The sequence below is a fragment of the Sinocyclocheilus grahami genome, unplaced genomic scaffold (genome assembly GCF_001515645.1).
Source record: "Sinocyclocheilus grahami isolate Dianchi unplaced genomic scaffold, SAMN03320097.WGS_v1.1 scaffold5843.1, whole genome shotgun sequence".
Taxonomy (NCBI): Eukaryota; Metazoa; Chordata; class Actinopteri; order Cypriniformes; family Cyprinidae; genus Sinocyclocheilus; species Sinocyclocheilus grahami.
In genome coordinates, this window is record NW_015510424.1 from 1 (window position 1) to 935 (window position 935).

The 935-nt window shown below is 42.1% G+C and overlaps 1 protein-coding gene across 1 annotated transcript; it reads right to left on the bottom strand.

Moving 5' to 3' along the window:
• Positions 1-194: 194 nt before the first annotated feature.
• Positions 195-931, bottom strand: LOC107577361 (multidrug resistance-associated protein 1-like; the record flags this gene model as incomplete). The annotated part of the gene is made up of 3 exons (XM_016263444.1): positions 737-931; positions 490-636; positions 195-282 (listed from the first exon to the last, which is right to left on the bottom strand). Coding segments are annotated over exons 1-3 (430 nt in total), but the record flags the coding sequence as incomplete, so codon positions are not given.
• Between the last annotated feature and the right edge of the window lie 4 nt (positions 932-935).

The following is a 935-nucleotide window of genomic DNA, read 5'->3' on the forward strand; positions in this document are numbered from 1 at the left end:
TTTAAACCCACAGATCTACTGAACAGCTGCTACTCTCTCATACAAAGCTGTTTTATGTCTGTCTGTGGAAACTGTTTGGGGACTACAGTGCTTTGGGAGTCAAACATGCACAGCATACTAAAAAATACATGCCACAGAATATGGCACATTTTTTTTATTGCAGATTTGAACTGCTTGTGAATCACTGGACTCACATGAACTGATGGCTGGCCGCTCCACATTGTCTTCATCCAACTCCTCATGGGACAGAAACACACGCAGGCGCTTCATAGACACACTGGCCTGAAGGAAGCAATACATTTCACAGTCATAATAAAAATCAAAATCAGATGACAAGTTCCTGGATTTCCATGTTAACCTTTTGATCTGATCACAAGTGGTCCAAAAACATTTAAGATTTGACAACTTATACCATATTACAAGGTATTACAAGGTTCACATTCAACGGGTTTTTTTTAAAGAAAGAGAGAGAGAGAAAGAGAGTAGTACCTGCACCATGCTGCTGATGACCATGGGCAACATATTAAGAGGGAAGCGCAGGATGTTGAACAAGGCCAGAGAAACAAATGCCTTCTGTGCATCCAGAATATTATGTTCATCCACTAACACATATACTGCGAATGTGGAGAGGGCAACCTTTGTGAAAGAGACAAGACAAACACAGGGTAGCATCAAAAACAGTGGGCATAATCATGAAAAAGCCCATGCAGGACTGGAATTCAAAGGCACCACCTACCAAAAATGGTGCGCAGACCCAAGTAAAGGTGGACACAGCACCAAGGTAAGCAGTCTTCTTAAGCACACGCAATTCACTCTCTCGGATGTCAGACACTTTGTCTTTGAACGCCAGTTCCCATGCGTAGAGTTTAAGCACTTTAATGCCGTTCAGCACCTCATTCATAAGCTTGATCCTATTGTCCTTGCTTTTCATTTGG